The sequence below is a fragment of the Stenella coeruleoalba genome (assembly GCF_951394435.1).
Source record: "Stenella coeruleoalba genome assembly, chromosome: 7".
Taxonomy (NCBI): Eukaryota; Metazoa; Chordata; class Mammalia; order Artiodactyla; family Delphinidae; genus Stenella; species Stenella coeruleoalba.
This window is the reverse complement of record NC_137153.1, coordinates 119,632,608-119,657,440: the sequence shown is the minus strand read 5'-3', so window position 1 is coordinate 119,657,440 and position 24,833 is coordinate 119,632,608. Positions and strand designations below refer to the sequence as shown.

The window sequence follows — 24,833 nt, the reverse complement described above, 5'->3', positions numbered from 1 at the left end:
GGCAGCATTTTCTTCCTGATGACTTTGTTCCTACCTCTGGGTCCTGAGCTCCTGGGGTTGGAAATGAATCAAATGAAATGTATCTACTGTGGATTCCCTCCACCCAACTTCTCCCCATACCAACGCTAAAAATAGCAGGGAGGTGACTACCTGAGGCCACCGGGCAGGCTGCAGGGTCTGTACCCGGGGTGTTTTCGGACAGTGGTGTCTGTCTGCCCCGTGTACATGGGCGGGACCACCTGAGCTGGGTTGCAAGGTGACACCAGCCATGTCACCATGTCAGCAGCCATGTGCAGCTCTGGTTTCGTGACCGTCCTTGGGCACACCTCAGGTTTGAGGTTGGGTGTGACCCCTGCCCAACATGTCACCAGCAACTTGGTGACATCTGCCCAATGGCTAGTGGGTGGCAGCCTGTGCAGAGTTGAAGTCGAGCATCTCTGCGGGCAGCCTTGACCAGACCACCAGCGGGAACACTGCTGGGGCTCGGGGTCATCGCAGCTCTGGGCTAAGAGGCTGCTGGATCCCGGCTAGTACCACTGGTTCTGCTTCTCCAGTACCAGGGAGCAGCAGAGAGAGGCTGCGCCAGCCTCCCGTGCTCACCTTACGGGAGGAGATCCTATTTCTCAGTTCCGTGCCGTTGTGAGTCAACCAGCATGCAGTCTCCGGTCCCCCCTCCCTTCCACCTCGCCTATCAGTTGGGTCAGATGCCAAAACTCCAAGCATCCCCTAAATTTAAAAATCCCTTGAATTAAAAAAAATGTTTTAAAGAGTCATGCCTGTTTGACTCCCTTCTAGCCCTGGGGATCCTGATGGGAGACCGTCTGTGTTCCTCCCTGTTTGTACCTCCCCACGGTCGGCACATGTCTTTTGGACCACTTCTTTCTGCCCTTTCCCGGGGGCTGGACGTGGACGGTCATCCCGGTGCGCCGCTTTCTGGTCTCACCTTTCTCCCTCCCTCTCCCTCGCCCCACGTGCTCTCCAGGTGCTGCCCACCAACCCTGAGGAGAGCTGGCAGGTGTACAGCTCTGCCCAGGACAGTGAGGGCAGGTGCATCTGCACGGTGGTCGCCCCCCAGCAGACCATGTGTTCACGGGATGCCCGCACGAAACAGCTGAGGCAGCTACTGGAGAAGGTGAGTCCGTGCAGGGTGTGTGCGCGTGTGTGTGCATTTGTGTGCCCACGCTAGCCGCAAGGTCCGTCCCAGCTCCAAGACCTCACTCTTCCCTGGCATGGCCCACTGGGAATACTGGTGAATGAATGAAACGGATGGATGGAGGGAGGGAGGGAGGGAGGGAGGAACGGAGACTCCCCCAGCGCTGCCCAGGAGGAGGCGAAAAGCTCCACTGGGAGTCACGTGGGCTTTAGCGAGGGAGCATTTGGGGCTCCTCTCCCACACCGCCGTCTCCGGGTCACGCCCACAGCCTGTGGTCCAGAGGGCTCAGAGCTGTTGCCCAGCAGCACCTGGGAGAGCTCCCTCGGAGCCCGGAAGCAGGGCCGCTGGGTGGCATCTTTGCCCCCTGCTGCTGAGTGGTTGGACCCGGCGACAGCCAGGCCAGGCGTTCACGCCCGTGGCTGCCTTCCCGGTGCAAAAGCAGATTAAATCGTCACCTTTGTGACCCACCTGGGCACAGCACTTGCGGTTTGAATCTGTTATTTCACTTGATCTTCACAAGAGCCAGGTGAAGGTGGCGAGGTTTTCACCCCGTTTTAAGAAGTGGAAATCTGGGTCCAGGCAGGTGGGCTGACTCTCCCAAGGCAAACAGCCAGTGAGCAGGGAGCCGGGTTGGCTCTCAAACCCGGGGCCGGCCTCCCACCTGGCCCACGACCTCTGCCCCCCACGGAGGCTGGCACTCCCCATGGATCTTGGCAACCCGCTGCCTGGAACATTCCTCCTGGGAACCCTGGGGTCTCAGGTAACCTGAGCGCCGGTTGTCCTGGGAGCTACTGAGGGGAGAAGGAGAAACGGCGGCCCTAGTACTCCACTCACCGCCCTCCCCAGGGAGAGGGTGCATTTCACATCAGGCGCCTTCACGCCCTGCGGGAGAGGGGTCACACCTCCCACGCCACACACACGTGCTCACGTACGCACACGTGACACACACATCACACACAGCACATATAACAGAACACACAGATACACACAGGCCACACACACAAATACGTATGCACAGTCACCACACACACCTCACACGTACACACACACCTTACACACCACACATGTTACACGTAAACGCTCACTTACACAGACACACAGACACCACACACAAATTTGCATGTGCACACACACACTCACACACACACACACCCTCAGTAAAGCCGAGACTTCTCCATCAGCTGGGGGGCCTGTGCTGGGAGGAGAGCCACCACCCCCGGGGGAGGCCCGGCAGCCGGCGGAGTCTGTCTAGTTCGGTTCAAGCCCGGCTCATGCACAGACCCTCACACGGGTTCTGGCAAAGCAGGTCCCTTTCTTGAAGTCAGTGGGGAGAGAGGGGCGTCCCTGGGGCTGTCGCGGCCCTGCTGTGTGGACGGGGCCCGGGCAGGAGGAGGGCTTGGGCAGCTGCCGCCTGGCTCCCCTCTGAGGACCTGTGCGTTTTTGTGCTGCTGTCTTTGGTCACCCCAGTAAATCACTTTAAAAGAATGAAAGAAAAATGTGTGTAACAGGTTCCACAAACATTCATTGACACCAGACTAGACCGAAGCCTGATTGGGCCTTGAATTATTCATTATTGCAGAGGAGGGGGTGGAGCTCGGAGGGGCCCCGGGAGGCTGGGGGGTGGCCCCACAAGCCCGTGGTCAGTTCCAGAAAGCTCTGTGAGCCCCTGGGAACACAGGCCTCGGAGGCCTCCTTCCTGCCTGTGTACAGCACAGCGTTACTGCTTAGACATTTAAAGTCCGCTTCTACGCTCGTGGGCACTGTGGGCACTGTGGGCACCGTGTTGCCGCCGCTTCTCGGGGCAGAAGCCGTTTGTTGTATAGAGGGCCTGGCTGCTGTGCGAGAAGGGCAGGGCTGTGCGTCCCTCACTCCTTCCCCAGCCTCCTTCTCCTCTTTCCTTCTCGGTGGGCACCATCTGAGCATCTGTTCTGTCCGTGGGCCTGTGGTCCCAGCTGGGCCTGTGTCTCCAGCCTGGCCTCCTGTTCCAACCCACCTGAGGAGCTCCCAAAGGTGGAGCCTTCGGTCCCAAGCCCAGAGGTGCTGCTTTGAACTGGCCTGCGGTCTTGAGAGGAGCCTAGCACCAGTGTCTCGTGAAAGCCAGGCCCTCACCCCGCGTGTGGGCTGAGGACCCATGGCAAAGGGCGGGCAGGGGCCTCAGGCTCTGTTCTCTTTGAAGAAGCTCATGGCCCAGAGCTTCAAAGTGTGGGCTCTGGAGTCGGTCCAGGCTTGGCATGGTGGCTGTCTGCTGTGTGACAGTAGCCAAGGCACTTAACTTCTCTGAGCCTTTGGTCTCCTTCTGTGTCAAATGAGACTTGAAATAGCGCCCACCCCCCAGAGTTTTGTAAGGGTCGGATGAGATCCATAACGCAGTGGGCTCAGCAGTGCCTGGAACGTAGAAAACGTCCCATAAGTATTAGCGATGAGTGGTCGCCTCCAGGCCAGCTGTGTCTGCTGTGTGGGCAGGTTGCTGCCGCCCCTCCCCCCTCGGCACCTGCAGCCACCTTGGGCGGGGTGGGGGATTGTGCCTTTGGTAGCTGTGTGACCTTGAACTCCTCAGTTGGCTCCTCGGGGACACAGCCTACAGGTGAGAGAATGGACGCGCCCAGAGGCGAGGCTCAGAGAAGATGCAGGAGTGTGATGGCCGCCGGGGGCTTGATTACCTGCCTTCTGGTCAGCCGGAGAGGGAGGTGCTCATCCCGCCGGGGAAGGACTATAGGAGGGGCGTATTAAAGCGACTGAGTGACTTAGCATCTTGAAAATATGTTTTCTAAATTTCAAATTTCATTTAAAAACTTTTAAATGTGTTAGAAGCCTCCTTCTCTGGCAGCTGAACAGCCCAGAGGGCTGTGTGTGGCCCCAGCAGAGCCAGGCTGAAGCCCGCGAGGGTCCCGCAGCGTCTGCTCGGCAGGTTTTAGCGGCAGCCTTGTGGGTTTTGCTGTCCATCAAGAATCCCCCTAGGAGGAGGAGGAGGAGGAGGGGTCTTGACTGGAGCCGTCATTTTTGTTCCTTCCTCCCGCCCTACGGCTGTGCATTAGGTGCTGGGCCTTGCGCTTGCAATGAGGCCTGTCCACTTCCCCCCGTTGTCCAGCAAGGCAGTTGAGACAGGGGTGTGGGTTACTGCCATGCAGGCATGGTGCCAACAAGGTGATGGTGTTTCCAAGGGGTGTGCGGCCACTTCTGGCTTGGCTCATCAGGGAAGCCTCCCTGGAGGAGGTGGCATGTGGGCTGGGCCTGGAGGGATAAAGGGAAATACAGCTTTTCTCAAAAGAAGTCCTCAGTTATTCAAAGTGACAGAACAAACTGTTGAGGGGGACAGGAAGACCTGAGGTAACAGAGCAAGTATATTTCAGTTTCCCCTAAAACATCGAAACAGAAAGGATCAGAGCGAGTCAGAGTCACCCACATACTGTATTTTACAAACTTGAATTTTTAAACTGAATACGTGTGCATTACTTTCAAATAACAAGCCAGAGAATCCCAGGCATTTTTAAGCGCTGAGCTGAGTGGTATCAGTTTTTCCTCCTTTGGGTTTCTCTTTCTCATTTATTTTATTTGCGGGGGGTGAAGGACATACCTTAAGAAGTGCAAACCACACTATCATCTCTTCTTTTACTGACCAGGCAAAGCTAAGCCTCATACCCAAATGATTTAGTTCCAAAAAAGGGAGGGTATTTGCAAATTCAGCAAAAAAGAAAACAGAAATGAAGATTTGCGGTTATGGAGTTATGGAATCCACTGGTAATTGGATTCGATTCTGAGAAAATGACCCAAACAGCACTTTGGCCACCCTGAGCCTTTTCCACCTCCCTGCTACCCCAAATGCATTGGCACAGAAGCGCAAGCCAGTTTCCTGAAAATAAAATGCACTGGCAGGTGGCTGCACTCAAACTGTTTTTCTTTGAAGCTCTCTGGAACCCTGTTGAATATTAAAGTTTCATCTTGAGGCTAGACTCAATTCAGATCTTCCTGTAAAGGTGCAGAACAGAGATTCTTCATTTGTTGGGTGATTGATTCCTGAATCTCTGTTCTGAATACACATGTTTTCAGAACAGTCATCTACCTATGATACTGTGGGATGTGATGGATGGCGTGCAAGATGCAGACTCAGGGAGCCCAGTCCCCTGCTTCCCGAGCGCTGCGCTTAGGCAATCAGCCCTCTCAGCGAGACACCCAGTGAGATTTAGGGGGAAAGAGGTCTGTGCCTGGAGGTGGGGGAAGCCCAGCTATGCTGTTCATCTTTGTTGGTGTTTATGCCTGCCTGACTGATTTCATCCTGCAGAATAAAGAGACTAGAAACAATCCCCTGCCCACGCACCCCAAAAAAAGAAGAAAAAAATCACCCAAAGCCATATGCCTGGAGCTATGACCAACAGGGAACCAGAGGTCCCTGCACCCCTGGTTGTAAGAACACGTCCTGGAAGATGGCAGAAGAAATGTTGACCGAACCAATTTGCTCTGTTTGGGGGGTTCTTGGTCATAACAATCCCTGCTGCTGGTGATTAACTAGTAAGTCACGCACGAGCCGCTTCTGGCTCCCAGTGGGCTGGCCATGTGGAAAAGGTCACTGTCGTTCGTTAGGAGGCAAATGAGGTCTGCAGGCACCTGCCGCAGCTCCGTCCTTGAATCTGTTGCCTTTTTGACAGGTGCAAAACATGTCTCAATCCATAGAGGTCCTGGACAGGCGGACTCAGAGGGACTTGCAGTACGTGGAGAAGATGGAAAGCCAAATGAAAGGACTGGAGTCCAAGTTCAAACAGGTGGAGGAGAGTCATAAGCAACACCTGGCCAGGCAGTTCAAGGTATGTGTGCTGCCTCCTCTCCTCCTCCCCCTCCCCCTCCCCCTCCCCTCCTCCCTCCCTCCCCTCCCCTTCCCCCTCCCCTCCCTTCCCCCTCCCCTCCCCCTCCCTTCCCCTCCCCTCCCCTCCCCTCCCCCTCCCCTCCCTTCCCCCTCCCCTCCCCCTCCCTCCCCCTCCCCTCCCCTCCCCTCCCCCTCCCCCTCCCCTCCCCTCCCCTCCCCCTCCCCTCCCCTCCCCTCCCCCTCCCCTCCCCCTCCCCCTCCCCTCCCCCTCCCCCTCCCCTCCCCCTCCCCCTCCCCTCCCCCTCCCCTCCCCCTCCCCTCCCCCTCCTCCCTGCCCTCCTCCTCTCCCTCCCTCCCCTCCCCCTCCCCTCCCCTTCCCCTCCTCTCCCCTCCTTCCTCCCTCCCGTCCCCTCCCCCTCCCCTCCCCCTCCCCCGCCCCTCCCCCTCCCCTCCCCTCCCCCTCCCCTCCGCGTCCCCTCTCCCTCCCCTCCCTCCCCTCCCCTCTCCCTCCCCCTCCCTCCCCTCCCCTCCCCCTCCCCTCCTCTTCCCCTCCCCTCCTCCTCCCCTCCCCTCCTCTTCCCCTCTCCCTCCCCTCCTCCTCTCCCTCCCCTCCTCCTCTCCCTCCCCTCCTCCCCTCCCTCCCCTCCCCTCCCCCTCTCCGTCCCCTCCCCTTCCCCTCCCCTCCCCTCCCCCTCCTCTGAGACTGCATATTCCCCTTCATGCTCCCACTCTCCCTCCAGAATAGCAATTGAAGCCAGGAAGGAACCCAGCAAGGATGCTCTTTTCCTTGCAAAGGGCAGCACTCCTTGGAAACAGAGAGGCCACCTGCCCTCACCCTGGTTTGGCAAAACTCACCTTGAAAGGGGCAGAGTTGAGGTGCGGTTTTCACACCTATTAGCTTCTGAGGCCAGGGCCCCAGCTCCCAGCATCTCCAGCCAAGCTGCAGATTAGCCGGGAAGGCACGTGATTGGTCCTTCCCGACTCAACAGCTGCTGCAGGTGAATCACATTAGCCAAGGATTAGCTTAATTGATTACAGCCATTTCTGAGCAGGGATCACTCAAGGCAATTCTTCACATCTGACCTAATTTAGCTGTGACAAGTCTCACTGTAGATTTGCAGGGAAGGAAGAGAGATGGCAACATCTTTCTCACTTCCCAGTATGTGTTCCTTTTCTCCATGTAACTCTGGACATTAAAGCCGGAGTTGGTTTGACCTAAATTTATATATACAGATGTACAAATATGTATATATACACCTAGAGTTTACTCAGCTTCAGCATGGTTCAATTGACAAATTATATGCCCCTTAATTGAGGTATACATGCATGTTAATTAGAAACCTAGCTCAGATGTAAATGAATGGGTCAAATCACACAGCCCCGCTGGACTGGAAACTGCTGATGCTTCTAGGTCTTCCTGCCCTTTCTATGCTAATGTTTTCCTTTGATGTGTGCTCCCGGCACGCAGCAAGAACTAGTTCGCTTTTAAAAGCAATATGTTATATAGATGAGATGGCAAGCTAATGAAGTTATAAACCTATATTATAAATAAAATAATAGCAGGTTGAACCTGTTGAGGAGAAATGAGCCTATCGCAGATGGACATGTCCTCGCTTCAGACGTGTCATCAAGAATTATCTCGGCAAGAGATTTTGACCTGCCCGACCCCAGAGAGCTTGTGTCTCTCCTCGTGAGGCCCGCACTCCCCTCTCTGGGGTAGCCTCACATTCCTCTAAGGGTGTCCTCAGCATCTGTGGGCTACATCCTCTCTGCAAGCACTCTGTCCCACTTCCCAGATCTGGGGCACTATGGCTCTGAGGGAGGAAAAGCAGCCCCTGCCTTTGACCACACTTTAATTGCCTTAAACACTTGCGGCAGAAATTGCTGTGAGGGCATCTACGTGGCTGTTAAAGCAGTTTGTCTGGACTGACTCTAGCCTTGAAGTGTGATTTTTCTTTTTAAGTGACCGTGAAGATATTTGTCTGTTAATGACTATCTGTTTAAGGCAGGCTAGTGAGCTAGTTCTTCAACAGTTTTCATTTTCTTGCTTGCAGGGCTAACTTAAAAGAGTTTTTTCAATGCTGCAGTGACTGAAGAAGCAGTCCACTCCCATGTAACCATGACAGAGGGCCAGAGAGCTTTTTTGCACCCTGCATTTTTACTATTATTTCCCGTTACTTAGCACCATACCCCTAAGGAACCTTGAATACAACCAGGATCTCTTTTGCATGCGACTGTAGATGCATTTCATGAACAGTTTGAACCCTTGTCAATGCATTTTTTGAAAAACAAAAAACAACAAAAAAAGAAACTTTGTGTATGTGACTTAAAGCATGTAACCTTCAGATGTTGCATTCTAAACTGACAATAAAGACCTTTCCCAAATATGTTGGTGTTCTGAAGACTGTTTAATATGCTCTTCTAACTCCTGTGGACCAGAATAAATCAATCTATAAATAAAGCGGGAGTGTGGACATTTTCCCTCACCTAGGGAGAAGCCAGGCCAAGGCAGGGTGTTACAAGTTTTTGCACGCATCGCACTGAACCCAGCTTATTTTAACCTTGCAGGCGATAAAAGCGAAAATGGATGAACTTAGGCCTTTGATACCTGTGTTGGAAGAGTACAAGGCCGATGCCAAATTGGTATTGCAGTTTAAAGAGGAGGTCCAGAATCTGACGTCAGTGCTTAACGAGCTGCAAGAAGAAATTGGCGCCTATGACTACGATGAACTTCAGAGCAGAGTGTCCAATCTTGAAGAAAGGCTCCGTGCATGCATGCAAAAACTAGGTAGGCCCAGAACCCTGCGGGGCGGGGCACTGCACCGCCCACCTCCCCACTCAGCTCGCTCAGGCTTAGGGAGTGGTGCTGAAGTGGACAGCGCCCGCCTGGCGTCAGGGAGCAACGGCTGGATTAGGGCTCCTGGGTAGGGCTGCCTTGACAGATAGCCGAGGGAAGTAGGCACCACCTGTCCTAGGGCCTTGTCCAATCCTGTGCAGAGGCCAGCTCACAGAGCCCATTGAGCTGCACATCTGGAAAAATGACGTTAGATGTTACCTACCATCTGAAGAACGCGCGTGTGTGTGTGCGCGCGCGCGCGTGTGTATGTGTGTGTTGGGTGACTTCTTAAGACACAGGTTTTCATAGAGCGGGAAACGTACATCTTAAGATTCCCTCCAGCTTGCGGACGAGGGCTGATGGAGCTCCCTGAGATACTGAATCATGCAAAAAAATCCATCACATCACAGTGGAAGACTTGCCATTCGCAACAAGCCAGGGAGTCCCTCCCGGTGCCTGGAAGGGGTGGGACTGGAGCCAGCGGCCCCTGGGCTCCTTCGGAATCTTATTTGTGGTTGATACCCACTCGCCTTATCCACTTCCGTGTTAATTGCTTTAGCAAATCTTAACGTGTCAGCGTCGGAGTCCACTTTTAAGTAGCACATTTTAAATCCCAATTCCATTTTCAGGTTTTCTTAGGAAAGATTGGCTGGCCCTTGCACCCACTGTTCTCTAACACAGAGGTTGTTCCTTTTCATAGGGTTTACTTTTTAGAGTAACTTAGGGTAGCTTTTAGGGTAATTCTGCTTTATGAAAAAGTTTCCTTTAGGTTTTATCTGATGTTTTCACTTGATTCCCTTTTCATCCCCCGCCCCACACACACTACAAATGCCTTATTTTAAACTTAAAACATCCCCAAAGAACAAATACTTTAAAAAAAAATCCCCATTGCTATAAAGTGGGAGAGAGAGAACGTTCAAAGGGCAAGAAGGTCGAGTCAGCCAGCCTTTTTGTTTGAACAGGTTCCCGCATCTAGTTTATTTTTAATGCCGTTCTAGGTGCCCTAGTAACGCTCCCCAGTCCGGGAGAGGGCGGTGAGCGCTGTTCAGAGCATTAGGACGAATCCGTTGTGATCTGTACACTTGCATCACGTGAGGGATTATCTGCTGCGTTTCTTCAGATGTGCTTCACGGCACCCACGTCCTGGTGTGTCCGGGACTGGGTGACCTGGGACAGTCCCGGGGAGGGGGTCTGGGCTGGACGGTCTCTACCAGCTCTTCCCATTTCAGCATTCAGGAGTCAGCGGGAATGTTTGAAATGCTACTGGTTATCAGGCTTATCCGTGGTTATGGGACTGCGTGAATACTTCTGGTGGGCACTGTCTTTGGGTTTCTACCCATAAAGCTCGCTCTACCCTAAGCTCCCGTCACCTCTCTCCAGACCCTCCAACGCTCCCCCTGGGGGCTCTCGGCCCCTGGGGGTTTCTTTGTTACTTATTTCTCCACAGTAGCATTTTTATTCCCCGGTAGACAGACCGTGTAGAAACCAGTGGGAAACCAAGATTAAACCTTCACATTTTCCGATTAACGGATGAAGGAGCCAAGTGGAAATTCAGAGGGGGCAAAGTAACAACTGATGAGAAGCTAAGGGTCTTTCTGGGAGGATGCTGCCCTTCCCGGACGAGCAGCCTTCGTGCCCGAACTCGGCCTATTTTTAGAAGCTGGGTGAATTCACTTTAGGGCTTGGGATCTTGGGGCTTTCACATGGGTCCCCTTGGGCCGCTGAAATAAGGAGAGAGGATGAAGAGGCCCCCGGAGCCCTGTTCTCCACCACTGAGTGCAGTCACTTCTGCACTCACAAAGACCTTGACCTGTAGATGGACCTGCTGAGTCTTCGGGCAGGTGGGTGGGGGTCCGTCTTTCACCAGCACTCGGGTGGGTGATGTGGGTGAACACCGAACTGAGAACCCCCATCTGGGGGAGGCAGTGTCCTAAAGTGGTAGGTGCCACTCAATGGCCCTGTGGTTCACCCAAGGCACTGACCACTTTGCATTTCAGCCGCCTCTTCGTCTGTAAGTTGAAGGCGTAGGAGTCCCTGCACCCTCGGGTCACTGTGTGAGTCCACAGACACCATTCACGTCACGGGCTGCGCACTGTGCCCAGCATAGAGTAGGTGGTGATAGGACACGTAGGCAGGTGGGTACGTAGTACCCGATAGCTAGACATGATTGCTAGGTAAAGAGACAGCTAGACCGATAGGTAGGTAGGTAGGTCCGTAGGTAGTTAGACAGTCAGATGATAGATAAGTAGGTTAGTAGGTAGGTAAACAGATAATACATAGGTAGGTAGGTAGATAGATAGACAGCAGATAATAGGTAAATAGGTAGGTAAGTCAGTAGGTTGGTAGTTGGATAGACAACAGATAATAGGTAGATAGGTAAGTAGGTAAGCCAGTAGGTAGGTAGGTAGACAACAGATAATAAGTAGGTAGGTAGATAGGTAGACAGACAACAGGTAATACGTAGATACAGCTGCTGTCGCTTCTCCCGCTTCCCAGGTTTTCATTCACGCTCGGTAACTTAGAGACCCAACCAATACCTGCGGCTGCTTATTTTAGTCTTTATTTTAGCTTTGCAAACAGGTACCATCTTAGCAGCCTGTTTCTTCGCTGGGACGTTGCCGGTGAGCGTAGAACAGGGGAAGCCAGCACTGATGCTGTCCTGGGCGGTTAGGACTCCTGAAGATGCAGTGTCTCAGAGGCCGGCAGTTCCCTCCTCGGCCTCCCCCGCCTCCCCCCGGCCCCCCGCCACCTCCGCCTCTTGTCTCCTGGGTCTGACTGTAGGTTCCTTTTGCTCTGGTGAACAGCATCTCGGTTACCTTCCTGGTGTAATGATGGGGAAGAGGGTCTCCCTGCAGTTTCCCCACAGTGCTCTTAATTAGGTCTCTATTCTCTTTAAAGTGATGTTGCTGACAATTCCGTACACAGGGGAAAAAAAACCAAGGACTGCAGGTTCCATTGGTTTTCTGTTTCCATTTTAAATCCATTTAAATGGCATTGTGTGTTTTTCCTAATGTGTTCCTCACGTTCCCAGCCGGAATGTGAATCTGAAAGTCTGATTTCTGGAACTGGACATGGGGCTCAGCACCTCTTGGGCGTCATCCGGAAGGGAGGCGGGTGTCCACGGCTCCCCTGCAGTTCCTCTGGTTCCCGGGCGAGGCAAGGGAGAGGCAGAGCTGCCCGGCGACCCCGTCCCCCGAGCTTTCGCTGCCACTCCGTGGAGAGCCTGCAGAATCAGAGGCCCCAGCAGCTAGACCAGCCAAAAGCAGAGACTTAAGAGCCGATGCGGAACGTCGTTGGTACTCATGCACGTGTCCCGGGCATGGCACATGCCCGTTAGTGTCGGGCCTCAGTCCTGTCTGTAAAATGAGGGGAACTGGCTGACTTCAGGGCTTCCCCCAGCTGGACCGTCCTGGTTCTCCGGTGCTAAAGGCCTCTGTAGGGAAGGTCAAGGAGACAGAGAGAGGGGCCCTTACCTCCTCCCCAGAGGCCGGGATGGAGCCGGGTGAGTGAGCTGCTCCCAAGGACGGTGGGTACGTTAGCCCACGCGGATTTACACTCAGGATTGAGAGGGAAGTTTAGGGTGTCTCGGTCTGCAGGGGACCGGCTAGGACAGTGAGGAGGGAGGGGACCCGAGTCTAGGTGCCGCCCACGGCAGTGACCTCAGTGGTCCCAGCAGGCAGGCAGGTGTCCCCCCAGGTTCCTTCCGGGAAGTGCTCGGGATCGCAAGAGTTCTCTCAGCGTCCCCGTCCCTGCCCAGGTGCGGAGGGGAGATGGGCGTCCAGGGTGGCCCTCGGGGCTCTGGGCCTGGGCTTGCAGGGAGGCTGCTCCGTCCCCGGTTAGCTCTTCTGCAAGGACTTGTGTCTGTCTGAGCTCCCAGCTCTGCCAGCTCTTCCCGCCTAACTCTCCAGTCTTTAGGGATACAAGCTGGGACGGGCGGTCCCGGGACCCGTCTGCCTGCTGTGGAGCAGTCAGCCCCCTCAATCTGGTCTCTGGCCCGGTTCCTTGGCGGGCACGTCGCCCTGGGGCCCGCTTAGGCTCCTGTCAGAGGTCACTCGGGCTGTTGTTCGGAAGTGGCCTCCTTCTAGGAATAGCGGGAACCAGAGGATTTCACCTGCGGAGGCTGCTCTGTCCAGGCTCCCAGCTTTGCAAGGCGGCCCCCCTCCTGAGACCCGGCCTGGGCTCTCAGGGCCCTCCCAGCTGAGGGTGCTGTGCCTGGCGCCCAGCCTCCTCTGAGATGGACCTGCTCGGCTTCCCTTCCCTCCCCATCCACGAAGCCCAAGCGCTCGTGACAAGAGAGGGCCACTTTCGTGAACGGAACGTGCCAAGACTCTGCCTCGCGGCTCTGCCGTGGGGCTTTTTTAGATCCTGACAGTTCCCGAGGTCTTGGCACAGCCAGTCTGGATGGAGAACCAAAAATAACTCCGTGACTCAAGCAGGGCGGGCAGCCTCCATCCCCAGTGGAGAGCCGAGCCCACAGCCAGGAGTTGGCCGAGCAGGCCTCACGGGCCAGCTGGGCCCTTCTCTGCTGCCTCATCCGTGATTTTAAGGCTCCCTCCGAGAGGCTGGGGGAGGCTGGGCTCAGCCCCTCGGGCCAGGGTGCACTGGGGGAGACCTCAGCCCAGGGCAGGGCGGGGCTGGAGCTGGTGCAGACGCCCTCCTCCCGCCCCCCGGCCCCCCCGCAGACGGTCTCCCCTTCTCTGCAGCCACGTGTGGGCCGAACGCAGTGGGACCATCCGGGGCAGCCCCAAGCCTGGACTTGGCCACAGTCTCAGTGTGAATCCATGGCCGCTGGCCTCACTGGGCACTTATGCGTGCCGGGCATCCTTCTAGAAGCTCCCCACTGGTTAACTGCTTTAATTCCCACCACCGCCTCTGGGGTGGGTATCCTTCTGGCAGATAAGGAAGCCGCCCTCAGAAGAGGCGGCCCACCTTCCCCCCCCCCCACCGCCCCCTCTGGCGGGTTACGTGGCAAAGCAGTGGGCTGACGAGGACTTTCTGGGAGATGGGTACTTATACCTCTCAGTTCCTGAGAGGTGAGTCATTTGTTCAGTCATTTGTTCGTTCATTCGTTCGTTTTGGACAGCTCCCCCAGGCTGAGCCTTGCGGGGGGGAGGGGCGTCCTGCCTGGGGTCGTGAGACCCGGACGCCCGGGGCCACTCCCAGGGGGTGTGCAGGCCCAGCCTGAGTCGGGGAGGCAGGGTGGGTGCCGTCCAGAAGGGAGTGGGCTCTGCAGAGGCGTCGGTGTGGGTCCAGCCACAGAAGACAGGAGGGCAGGAGCGGGGTGGGGGTCTGGCTGTCCCGATGAGGGTGGGCCTGAGCAAAGGAAGGGAGGCGAGTAGAGCTGGGCAGGCGGCCGAGCCGGGCCTCACCCGCCAGCGTCACCTTCTGAATGTGATGTAAAGGATGGATGTCTGTCTCCTTCGGGGGAGGTCGTCCCAGGCCGGGTGTGGCCGCTGAAGGCCGGGCAGGGCCTTGGCGTGAGCGGACGTCTCACTGGGAAGTGTGCCCGCGATGGAGCACCAGCAGGCATCCCACCCGGGGCCCCCGATCCGTGACACCCTTGGGGCCATGGTGCCTTGGGACTTCTCCTTCCGGGCGGCAGACAGGACCACTGTCCCTGACTCAGTGGTGGGGAGGCCCTGCACGGGACATTCACATGGGGCACTTTGCTGGCCTCTGGGCAGCAGGGAGATGGGCTGTCTCTGGTGTTCGATGGCCCCTGTTAGCATTTCCCACCCAGTTCGGAGGGTCTGCTGTCTCCCGGGGGCAGCCCAGAACCCCCCAGGGTCACAGAAACAAAGAGGGTGCTGGGGGGAGACCAGCCTAGTGTCCTGCTTCTCCCCTGCCCTCCCTCCTCCAGACGGAACCCTCAGGGAACCCCACCCCAAATTCTCAAAACCCTTGTGGGATGAGAACCTGGTCTGGGGCTCTCGTGGGCACGCACGCTCTCGCGAGATTTCCAAGGACCCACTCTTTTCTTACTTCTGGTTGCTGTAGATGTTGGCTGACCTGCACGTAATGTCCAGTCCCTTTGTCCTCTGTCTGTCCTCCCTCAGATGGGGGGTGTGGACAGGGCCGGTCTTGAGGGGACAGTATTTCAGTGGGAAAAAGTGTGCAATTCCTCCTGAAAGGGGAACAGGCAAATATACACTGGGAAGGGATGGGCGAGTAAAAATAGTTGAGTTCCTTTTTCGAATCTGGGCCAGAGGCAGCAGCCTGGGGAGCGGCACCGCTGGGGCTTAGGAGCGGGGCAGCGTGACTTGATGGGAATTTGGCTGTAAAGCCGCCTTTCTTCTGCTTTGCAGTCAGCTCTTAATCCCGGTCCAAAGCCTCCGCGTTGCCCAGATACAAGGTCTCCTGACAACACAAAGAGACAGAGCCCCAGGCACTGGGCTGGGGGTCCAGGGCGGCCACTTCTGCAGTCTTGTTCAATGATGCTGATGGATCTGCTTGCCCCACTTTAAGTTTGGGGAGAGAGTGGGAGGCACCCCAGACAGTGCAGAGGTGGCCATGGGCCCCTCCCCGAGGCCGGGCCACCTCACTTGGCGGGATGACCCCCGGCTAAACCACGGTCCCTGGGTTAAGTCACTGGCAATCTTCTGAAAACGCGCAGGTCTCCTTTAAACTTTGCAGACTGACCTCTACGTCTGCTAATACACTGGCAGTTTAGCAGAGCAGGCAGAGCTGGGGAGTTGCACGCAGGCCTGGCCTGGAAGAAAGGGAGGGCGTCCCAGCCGGCACATGTCCCCGCAGGGCAGGGCCCACTGCCTACGTCGAGGGGCCAGTCGGCTTCTGAGGGTCAGGAACCTTTTGCCCGTCTGAGGCTGGCTGAGTTGACTTATTCCGGAAGGCTTCAGGGCTATGCACACAGGGTGGCATCCAGGTGGCAGGAGGGGGATTTCTGCTGGGCATGGTGGCTGCCCGGGGCTATCAGGGGCAGTGGGAAGGGCGCTGGGCTGTCGGGAATGCCCGAGTGTCGGTGTGGCCCCGAGTGCATCCCAGCCCGTCTCCCGCCTCCATCTGTGCGACGGGAGGGCTCCGTCACCCCCGTGCTCTCTGCTCCGTCAGTGACTTCAAATCCCAGCCCTCCGGCCCCTGGGCACCTCCTCCAGGCAGTAGGGAGCCTGCCGTCACCCTGCAGGGAAGCTCACAGGCCCTCCGGGGGAAGGAGCGCCCTTCCTCCTGTGCTGGACCGCGGATGCACTTTCTCCTTAGGAGGTCCAGCGGCTGCCGCCCCTGCTTCCCAGAGGAGAAAACTGCGTCTGGGCGAGGCTGGCCGCCCCATCGGGAGGTGCGGCCCTGGCACCCCTGGCCCGAGGCCCAGGGGACTGCACCTCCCTCTCCCCACCCGCCCTGGCTTCCGTTGCTCTCTGCTTGGGGGAGGGGGGTGGTGGCCTCTCTCGCCTTTGGGGCTGGGCCCAGGCACTCACTCCCCTGCGCCGTGTCCTCTCTTACAGCGTGCGGCAAGCTGACGGGCATAAGTGACCCCGTGACCATCAAGACCTCCGGCTCGAGGTTTGGGTCCTGGATGACGGACCCTCTGGCCCCAGAAGGTGATAACAGGGTAAGTGCTTCCTTCATTGGATCTGGGTCTGGGGCGGGGGGGGGGTGGTGTGGACGAGCGAAACTTGGTGCCCCCGGGGTGGGGTTCCAGGGACTTAGGGGAGAGGTCCAGGTCCCTTGCCGAGGTCCCTGTACTAAGGCAGAGTCACAGGCCGCGAGGGAGGCGGGTCCGAGGACGCCTGCGACCCCCTCCCTGCGTGGCTCGGCCCCTGGGAGCGGAGGGGCTGCCTCCGGGCTGAAACCTTCCCGTGCTCACAGCACTGCCCCCGCTCCGCTGGGGAACAGCACGGTCAGGCCTTCTTGTTTTAATGACTTCTCATTTGCGTTTCATTTGCCATTCCTTTCATGGCTGATGGAAACTCATGTTCTTTTTTGATTTAGGAGAAAAGCCATGTTCTTTCTTTTCTAGACTCTCCCTCCCTGGGTAAAGACCTCATAAAAGGAGAGAGAGACGACCGAACGGCGCGTCTGTCTTGATCGGGATGGGGTGGGGGCTGCGTTGCGTTGTCGTTGGAGTCCCTTCGGGGCGTGGGGAGCAGAGGGCTGGCTGGCTGGGAGGGTGGCACCTGGCCCACTGGGCCCGGGTAACATCCGTCCATCACCACAGCGTCCTTGGGGAGCGTTTCAGCGAAGGGAGGTTCCGAACGCCCAGGGTTCTGGCTCTCGGTTGGAGGAAAGGAGCTGTGGGCATCCCTGTCCCTTGGTGGTCCACCAGCCTGACCGCTGGCACCCGGAGAGAACCGTCACAACAGTCCAGGGCCTCTCTTACCCAGCCCCTTGCCTGCAGGACGTTTAGAAAATAAACACTTAAAAAAAAACTTCAACTCTTCCTCTGGGCGGATTGAGAAAGGAGCTTAGGAATTGGAGAACCTCTGAGCCTTGTCTGGAGGATTTTCAGTGGGGAGGGAGCTTGAGGCTTCTGATGTCTGCTCCTCCCCCAGCCCCATTCCCACCCTTTGGACAGTGTGATCGCTTCTGTTTAGATCAGGGAGCAGCACATTCTCCTTCTGGGGAAGACGCCTGGGGGACCACGATGGGCTTTCCAGCGATCCGGGCGTCTGTCTTTTTATCCCACAACCTCCAGTGGGAGGAACCCCCGTCTCTCCCCTTCCTTACCCACCCCCCGGCAGGCCAGCAGCCTCTTCCCAGACCTCATCCCCAGGTCTGCAGGCAGAGAGTTCTGGAAGGAGGGGGCCAGCTAGAGGCTGCAAACCCGGGAAATGACCGGGTCCGGTATTTTGGGGGTGACGTTTCTTTGTGTTTTATTTTCTGAATGGTGACGGCTAGCTGGTCCTTGGAAGTTTTCTAAGAATTTAATTGGCCAGTTAATTACCAGTTAATTACCAATGAACCATTTGATTGGCCAGTTGTTACCCTGACTACTCTTCAGTTTCATCTGCATCCCCCTGGAAAACACCACTTTGGTTCTGAGTTTGGTTAGGAGTGTGCTCTTGCTGCAGATGTCAGTGATGATAACAGTAACGCAGACGTGAAAACAAGAGGGTGACGCAGACCCTGATCGCATGACGTTTATATTGAAATACAAGAGGAAGTATTGGTTTCTAGGACGCAGCGACACGTGTGCCCAGCCCTCAGCTGAGCGCACCTGTGCCTGTCCTGGTTTGGTCCCACGGCTGCCCTCCAGCCAGAGATCATAGTTGTCTCTGCTGTGTTGATGAGAAAACGCAGGGCCAGGAGGGTCACGTGACTTGCCCAAGGTCTCAGGAAAGGCTGGCCGGTGGGTTTATTAACCATTTATTTACCGCGATGTTCCAGGTTGAGTCTCCCGAGTCACCCTCCTCTCCGTTGCCTTCTCCCCACCTCCTGCCTGCCCCCTGCCCGCCCCACCACACCCACCCCACTGACCCAGCAGGCCTCTTGGGATCCGTCAGCTGGAACCAATGACCTTGGTGCTGCAGAGGACGAACCCCGGTCTAGAGGATTTCGCCCCACCTGACACCGCAGATGTGCCTCTGGGTCCCCACATTGGTGTCAGTTTCCTTTGTTGTAGTGAGCGCTCGTCAGATTTTCTTCTCTCAGAGATCACGTATGAGGGCTCCTGGAACCCCCCGTACCGTGAGGATGTAGGTTCATCTGCAAAGCCGTCGAGGCGGTGATGAATGCTTTGGGGAATTAGACATCTCTTTTCTGCTTGATGAGTTGATCACCGTCCAGGAAAGGGGGCCTTGGTGATGGACAGAGCGCAAGCAGGAAGGCGGAAGGGGGGCCTTTGTGGGAGCTGACCGCGTGGGGAGGGAGGGAGGGGACCAGCTCGCTGGCAGGGGACCCTGGGGGCCTGCTCCAAAGCTGTGGGCAGTCGGCAGTCCTGCCCCATGCCGTGAGATCAGCACAGCCACCAGCTCACAGCCTGCTAAGTGACACGTCCCCAGGTCCTGCCATTGATCTAGAAGGGAGCTGGTTTCTTTTGTTTTGATCTTTTCCATTCTCCGTCCAGTTTTGATCACACACAGGAGACCAATAACTCGCTCTCCCCCCAAAAAAAAATCAGTGTCAGCTTCAGTGCAGGAGGCCACAGAGGGCGAGGAAAGAGGGGTGTGGCCAACAGCCAGGGTGGGGAATTGCCTTGGAACCCCTGTCCGGGAGCCCTCCAAGGGGCTTTCGGGTCCCCCTGCCTTTGTGCTGAGCTGTTAGAACCAGGTTAGCTCGTTCGTTAAGCACCACCTGTGTGTAGGCACTGGCTGGGCTCCGGTGGTCCTCCACCCTGTCCAGAAGCTTCTGATGGTACCAGAGTTCCAGAAGCCATGCTCTCGTCACCCCAGGCTGTGTCCCTCCCCGGGAGACCAAGACGCTGAGGCGCGTACCTCTGACTGTGGACCGTCTAAGGTCCGGCATCCACCATCCCTCTTAACAGCCGTGCTTCCACCGTAGAAGTCCCAGGCCCGCTCACATCAGACAGTGGTAAGGGGACCAGCCAGCCTCTGGCCCCCAGGAAGTTCACGTTCAGAGGGGTGGTCTCATCACTGGAACACCTGTCATTTCCCAACCAGCAGTGAGCTCAGTTTAGTGTTTAAAAGTCCTTCCCTGTCATCTAAACAGTGTCACAGCCATCCAGGTATTTTATTCCTACAGAATCCGTCTTCCTGAAGGTCGTATTATCCGAACTGCACGGTCACACTGTTTCGTGTGGTCGGGGACGGTCTTGGGGCTGCTGACCTCGCCCCCCTTTCAAGCCTCACTCCCCAGTGAAGCCTCCCACCTCCCTACTCACCTGTCCAGCTCAGGGCTCCCTTTAGAGCATCTTTCCCACCCGAGCCGGCTCCTTGAGGTCAGGTCCTGCCAGGAGGACACGTGACAGATGCCTGCCCCGCCAAAGGGAGGAGAGGACATGGTCACATTACTAAGCGAGGCCCTTTGGGCGGCTTCCCTCCCCCGCTCCGCCCCTCCCGGGTACATCCCTGCATCACGTAAGATGGGGCCAGACTCGACAGCATCGCCCTGCCCTGCCCTGCCCCGAGATGGCCTTCTTCTCTACAAAGCACATGAAAATAATAGGGACAATTAGGAAAACCCCACGTTCTCCGTAAACTCCACTGTGTGGAACCGAAATGCAGTCAGGATGTGGGAATACCCAGGTTTTCTTACAGGGGAGGCGTTTTGATTCCAGTGAGCTGGCAGGCCACATCCACTCAAGGCGTGGCATTTACGAAGAAAGAGTCTGAAGGTGGCTTTGTTTTATCTCTTCTGGCAAAGGGACCCTCGTGGGTGGGGGAGCTTGCGCACTGGCCTCAGACCTGCCGCGGGGACTCTTCTCGCCACTCGCCCCGGGGGGCCTTCCTTCTGCTGACAGAAGCACCCGCAGCGGGGGCTCTGAGCCCTGATGCCCCAAGGGCCCCTTTCTCCCTTGGGCTTCCCTGGCTTCTGTTCCCCGGTGTGTTCTCAGCTCTCCCCCCTCCTCAGCCTGGGGCCCCACGGTCCTTCCCGCAGGACAACGGCCACAGGGAGCTGCAGCCCGCATGGAGCGTGGCCCTGAGGTCACCAGCGCCCGGAGGGCAGGGAACAAGTTCCCATCACTTGGAGAACAGGAGGCGCATGGCCACCTGGGCCACCCGAGGCATCCTGCCGGGCGGTGGTGGGTGAAGCGGGCATTGTGGTCGAGCCCAGGAGCGAGCCGAGTGGAAGGTCGCCGTCCCCTTCTGTCTGTGCCCGTGAACAGAACCTGCTTTATGGGGTCGGTTGGGCATTTCAGAGGACAGCCTCGGGAGTCTGGGAGGAAGTGGCCCAGCGAAGACAGGCAGTGGGTGTGTCCTGTGCGAGATGCAGTCTGCTTTCTGGTGAACAGACCATGTGGCCCTGGGCGAGACCCTCACCCCTGGGCCTCTCTGAATTGAGGACTTGGAGCAGGTGGTCTCTGGGACCCTGCCGAACGTTAGAATCCCCTGGAAGCTTTAACCAGCTGATGCCCGGCTCTACCCCCAAGGTCTGTGCCATTGTTCTGGGGTGTGAAAGCTCCCAGGAGACCCAGCCAGGTTGAGGACCCTGGTCCCAGGCCCCCGCGGTTCAGATGCAGCGGTTCTGGGCGGCATCCTGGAGGGGACGGGATTCCATCTGAGCCTTGGAACGTGGAGCAGGCAGGGCAGGACAAGGCATTTGAGGTGAGATCAGAGTGAACTCGTAGGGGTGGGAGGCACTGCCAGAGGTGGGCCCTCATCGCGGGCCCTGGGGGTCCCATGATGCACTCCTCTTCTGCACAGAGGGGCTCCCTGGTGGCCTAGACCCTCCAGGCCGAGAGCTGGTTGTTACACATTTAGCACCTGTGCTGATTTTCTCTCCCACCCTAAATTGCCTTTTCCGAGTGTTGCCCACTGTGACCGATTTGCCAGTTTATCGGAGGAAAAGGCAGTTTAAAAATCCTTAGAAATTGGATGCTGACTTCACGCAGCTCTGCCCACAGGAAGGAGGTGTTGATCCCTGGGGGTCCAGGGATGCGTCAACCCAACCGGGTTCCCACCATCAAAGACCCACTCGTGGCGGAGGCAGGGCGAGCTGAGATGGGGGCGGTCAGGAGAGGGTGCAGAGGGGGGCTGTCACTTGAGCTAAGTCTTGAGAGAAGCAGTGAGCTCCCTGTCTGGGAGGTAACCAAGAGGAGGCGAGATGTCAGGGCGTCCGCACGTCACCCTGCGGACCCCTGACACCTTCCGCCCAGCCCTGCACTTGCCCCGTTCTAATACGTGGCCCGCATCGCCGAGGGCTGCTCTGACGGAGGCTAAGGATAATGGAAAGCCTCAGATGAGACCCAGCCTTTAAAAAAATGTTGTTGAAAACAAAAGGCACATCTGCCTCTAAGCATCTGAATGGATGTCTCAGGAACAAGGTTACAGGTGTGGGTTTGTTTTTTTTTTAATTTTTAACGCATGCGCAATACCGTGTCTGAAAACTCCCACATCCTTAATCCCTCCTGCAGCCGGCAGAGCCCTCGACGGATAAAGCAGCTGCCTTCTTGCCAGACAGATGCACTGGGAACGGCATTAGCCCGGCAGATTTTCCTCTGACTAACTGCATTGCTTTCTAATTTGCTCCCATGTTGGTTGAAAATGACTAAAGCGTTTTGTGCAAAGTCTAGACAGCTTTCGAGTCAACTGGCATTTAAGCAGTCATTGGAAAGCTCTTCTTCTTGTGACCCCAAACTTGGGCCTCTACTGGGTTTGTTATCTTGGTTGATTTGAGCAGTCAGAGCCTTCTGGAAGCCCGGATTCCTCAGGGAGAGGCGCTTTCCCAGGACCGGGCGTGATAGAGTGATTACGCTCGGAGCTTCCCAAGTGCCAAATTAGTGACGTCCCCCCGCCGGACTGGTGGTTCAGTCCGGCCTGCTGTGAGGGCCTGGACGAAAGGAGAGGCCTGACGCACGCGCCCCCTGGGATATCGGGCATTGCCCTTCCTGGCGACCTTAATAACGGCCATCCCTGCAGACTGCCCGGTGTTGTGGGCACTTGTCCTCCTGCGGGCCCCGGCGGCTGTGCCCTCTGCCACAGCGTCCTGCTGGAGGGCGGTGCCCCATGCTGCTGGAGGGCCAGCCTTCCCAGATGACCCACACCCGCTTGGCGGGAACAGCAGAGGGTGGCGGTCAGCCACGCCCACGGCGCGGCTGCGGGGTCCCAGGCTGTCGGTCCCCACACCCCTGTGCGTGGTGTCCTTTCTCCAGGCTGGACGCTTCCTCCCCTGGTGGGGAGACAGCCCTGGCCCCTCGTGAAGGGCACCCCGTGGGTTTGGAGGAAGGACGTGACCCTATTTAGTCTGTTCTCTCCCAGTCCTTCCGGCTCCTTCTCTGGGTGCTGAATCACTAAACGCCAAGTCCGGGAGGGGATGCCTACCCGGGAGGGGTCCCCCCCGCTTCAGCACCACTGACAGGTCCGCTGTGTCCGCAGGTCTGGTACATGGACGGCTACCACAACAACCGCTTTGTCCGCGAGTACAGATCGATGCTGGCCTTCATGACCACGGACAATTTCACGTCCCACCGCCTCCCGCACCCCTGGTCCGGCACGGGGCAGGTGGTCTACAACGGCTCCATCTACTTCAACAAGTTCCAGAGTCACATCGTCATCAGGTTCGACCTAAAGACAGAGACGATCCTCAAGACGCGCAGCCTGGACTATGCCGGCTATAACAACATGTACCACTACGCGTGGGGCGGCCACTCGGACATCGACCTCATGGTGGACGAGAACGGGCTGTGGGCTGTCTACGCCACCAACCAGAACGCCGGCAACATCGTCGTCAGCAAGCTGGACCCCGTGTCCCTGCAGGTGCTGCAGACCTGGAACACCAGCTACCCCAAGCGCAGCGCCGGCGAGGCCTTCATCATCTGCGGGACCCTCTACGTCACCAACGGCTACTCGGGGGGCACCAAGGTCCACTACGCCTACCAAACCAACGCCTCTACCTACGAGTACATCGACATCCCCTTCCAGAACAAGTACTCGCACATCTCCATGCTGGATTACAACCCCAAGGACCGCGCCCTGTACGCCTGGAACAACGGCCACCAGATCCTCTACAACGTCACCCTCTTCCACGTCATCCGGTCTGATGAGCTGTAGGTCCCCTCGGCCTGGAAGCCGAGGGTCCGCCTCCTCCACCCACCTGGAAATTCCTGTGGGACGGCTGCCAAGTGAATATCGGTGAGACGAACAAGGCTGATTTGGAAAAAGCAGCAGCAGCGTGGACTCCGGCATCACGGGGTGGCGTTGCCCCCCGCGTTTCTCCAGCTCCAGCCGGAGGGCGGCCAGTGTGGGAAGAAGCCCCCGTATACACGGCTGGAACTGCAGCCCAGGGCTCCCTGGTTCCCCCGCCCTGGTCCCCTTTCTGGTCAATATACTCAAGAAGTAAGGCACTGACTGTTGGCCAGTTCTTACTGAGAACAACCCACTGTTAGGATCGCATGGACTCGTCCGTAGATCATGGTCAGCTCGATGGACCTGAGTGTCGTGTCTCATTGAAGCCCCCCTCCCCCGGGCCTGGCTCGGCGGCCGAGGGGGCCACGTAGGCTAGTGTAACTCGCATCTCATCGCCGCTGCCGTCCTTGACCACGTGTTGTGTCTTAGATGCTCTATGCTGAGACCCCAAGTAGCCCGTGGACCCGAGTTAGTCCCCAAGAGCGGCGGCCGGCGTGTGTGGCGTGGACAGGCGCAGTGCCGCACCGTTTGAATCCGCGTACCCCGTAGATACATCGTGCAATGTCCGTCTGTTGTTTCCTCGAGGTGGTGACTTGTCTGTTTAGTTGATGCCATGAATGTCGTATATGCAATGCCGTAGTTTGGATTAGTAAGTGGATGGTTTTTGTTTCTGAAGAGAAATAAAACAAAAAACACATCAGTGTTCGCCCTTATAGAGAGATGACCAAGTTCACGTTGCTAATCATGAAAGGAAATAGCCTCTTCTTGTTAAATTATCTAAATAGTGTAACCACAGATGAGAAGGGCTCATCTAGGGAAACTTCGGTTTCCAACGGGAAAGAAATGCTCTTGAGGGCAACAGTGTGCGGAAAGTACATTTTTTAAGTAAAAAAGAGGGAAACTTTGTACTATCCGGTTATCTAAGGAACAATAAAAATATTAGGAGATGTTTTTGCTTCGTTTGTCATTTCAGAAGGTTTTAAAAATGACCGAGACTTCCAGAGCCTTGCAGACGTATTCCAGAGCGAGTGCCCCTCTCAGAAGAGGACAGGGCACGGGCTGGACACAAGCCCCATTGGGTCCCTAGGCACTCATCCCCCGCAAGGGTCGGAGCCCGAGAATCAGCTTGGAGGTCCCTACTCCTTGGGTGAATCTGAATCCGAGGGCTACACCACTGGGAGTCCCACCCTACCCCACCCCGCCAGGCTCCTCCAAGATACAGCTGGAAGGAGCCTGGGACAAGCACCCGCTTCCGACGTGGCAGGGGGCATCCGCAGAGACCCTGCCGAAAAGTGGGCAAAGGTAAACCCCGGCCCTCTCTGGCCAGTCCGCTCACTGGGAGCACTGGGG

The 24,833-nt window shown here is 56.9% G+C and overlaps 1 protein-coding gene across 3 annotated transcripts in view; it reads left to right on the top strand.

The window, feature by feature from the left end:
- OLFM1 (olfactomedin 1) overlaps window positions 1-24,375 on the top strand; it is a 35,630-nt gene extending 11,255 nt beyond the window's left edge. For 2 of the 3 annotated variants that reach the window (XM_079927295.1, XM_079927294.1), the window contains exons 2-6: window positions 983-1,132; window positions 5,797-5,952; window positions 8,520-8,739; window positions 16,245-16,351; window positions 22,734-24,375. In XM_079927295.1, coding sequence (XP_079783421.1) covers window positions 983-1,132; window positions 5,797-5,952; window positions 8,520-8,739; window positions 16,245-16,351; window positions 22,734-23,408 — 1,308 coding nt within the window. In that variant the 3' untranslated portion in view covers window positions 23,409-24,375. Of the gene's footprint in view, window positions 1-982; window positions 1,133-5,796; window positions 5,953-8,005; window positions 8,360-8,519; window positions 8,740-16,244; window positions 16,352-22,733 lie in introns of those variants that run through there. The other variant, XM_079927296.1, reaches the window with a different exon arrangement.
- Window positions 24,376-24,833: the final 458 nt, after the last annotated feature.